The sequence below is a fragment of the Henckelia pumila genome, chromosome 1 (assembly GCF_033568475.1).
Source record: "Henckelia pumila isolate YLH828 chromosome 1, ASM3356847v2, whole genome shotgun sequence".
Classification (NCBI taxonomy): domain Eukaryota; kingdom Viridiplantae; phylum Streptophyta; class Magnoliopsida; order Lamiales; family Gesneriaceae; genus Henckelia; species Henckelia pumila.
The window spans coordinates 61,117,460-61,119,390 of record NC_133120.1 but is presented as its reverse complement, the minus strand read 5'-3'; the positions used below and the strand labels follow the sequence as shown (position 1 = coordinate 61,119,390).

Below are 1,931 nucleotides of genomic sequence, written 5' to 3'. Positions count from 1 at the left end.
AAACTATTTGGGTATTGCAGATTTTTTTCCTTGGGATTGTATAATATTTATTTTTTCCGTAGCTTATTTCTGGTTTTCTGTTTGATTAAGTTAATTGCATGCCTAAGTTCTGTTTAGTAGGTAATCTCGGTAAAGGTCACTACAGTAGCCTAAGCCAGATTTATCTCCAGTTTGCTTCTACATTTCAGTAAGTTTATCTAAGGATATCGATGATTTATTTCAAGAGTTTACTAGATCAGTTAATCTTTTATTTTCAGATAAGATCTCTTGAAGTTTACTTCTCATGTCATTGTTCTCAGTCATTAGCAAACTTATCTGAGCCTTTAGACTGTCTGATCCAGTGAACCATTTGAGTTACTTTGATCTGACTTATCTATCTGACTCTTTCCATTTGTTATGACTTCATCAAACTTATGAGATAGTATTTGATATTCATTAACCATCTCATTTAATGCATTAATAAAATTTTCTCTACTAAATTCATCAGAAGTAAAGTCAAGTACCTCTCCATCATCTGGAATATCAGAGTCATTAGCCATAAGACACTTGACAGCATCATCTTCACTTTCACTTGATGACATTTCCGAATCAGATGAGTTAGAGTCTGATTCAGCCCACTTGTTGTTGCTTTCATCTGCTAACAAGGACTTTTGTTCTTTCTTTCTTCTAAATCTCTTCCTTTCTTCTCTGGAGATTTTCTTATATGATGTTCTTTTCTCATCCTTCTTTGGTTTGGTATAGTAAGCTATAAAGTGTCTTTCCTTTTCACAGTTGTAACATGCTCGATTATCGTCGGCTGGTTCTTTTAGTTTGAAGCTTGATCTTTTTGTTCTTTGGAAATTCTTGTGGTTCTTCCTCATGAATCTTCCAAACTTTTTAACAAATAGTGACATTGCATCACTACTGATTTGTTCTGCGGTTTTGGTTGCTGGGATTTCATTTGCTTCAGTGAGAGCCTTGGTAACTTGTGATGTTGATGTCTCTTCCTCAGTTCAAACTCCGAGCTCGAATTCATATGCTTTGAGATCCACAAATAGATCATGTAGTTCGATCTTATTGAGATATTTGGACTCTCTCATGGCTACTGTCTTTACATCCCATTCATGAGGTAGAGCTCTCATGACTTTTAGAGCTAATTCTCTGTTGCTATAACCTTTTCCAAGTGCATTCAGCTCGATCATAATGCTACTAAATCTTTCATCAAACTCATTCATTGTTTCTCTTAGTTTCATTTTTATGTTTTCAAACTTTTGGATGGCCACCATAAGCTTGTTCTCTTTTGTTTGATCATTTCCTTCACACAGCTGTGAGAGCTTTTCCCATATTTCCTTGGCTGTAGTGCACCTTTTGATTTTGCTAAACATGTTTTTGTCCAGAGTTTTGTATAAGATATCTCTAGAAACATTGTCCAGATAGGATTTCTTCTTATCTTCAGAAGTCCATTCAACTCGAGGCTTTTCTATCATTTGTGGAGCACCAGTACAGATGGCAGTGATAATGTTGGTTTTCATAATCTTCATGGGTCCATCTGTAACCACGAACCACATATCATCATCTTGTGCTGATAAGTGTGTCTACATACGAATTTTCCAGTCGTCATAATCTTCTTTTGAGAACATAGGAATTTTACTAAAAGATGCCATAGCTTAGAGACGGTTCAGGTGATAAGCTAGAACCTCTATGATACCACTTGTTAGGATCGAAAAAAGTGTAGGGGGGTGAATACACTATTTTAAAACTTTAACAATGCTTCGATCTGATTTGTTAAAATCAGACAGAAGTTTAAATTGCTTAAAACTTTGTTCTGCTCGAAAGATCTGATGAGATCAGGCGAAAAAAATCTTCCTCGCAGAATTTGAACTTTGATAAAGCTAAGGCAGATCAAAATAACGTAAGTGCAATAAGTAAACAAGACAGAAGATTTTTTATGG

At 35.2% G+C, this 1,931-nt stretch overlaps 1 protein-coding gene across 1 annotated transcript; it reads right to left on the bottom strand.

Moving 5' to 3' along the window:
• Positions 1-992: 992 nt before the first annotated feature.
• Positions 993-1,547, bottom strand: LOC140863297 (uncharacterized). Its single transcript, XM_073266625.1, has one exon. It carries the CDS (start codon positions 1,545-1,547, stop codon positions 993-995), a length of 555 nt encoding a protein of 184 aa, XP_073122726.1.
• Positions 1,548-1,931: the final 384 nt, after the last annotated feature.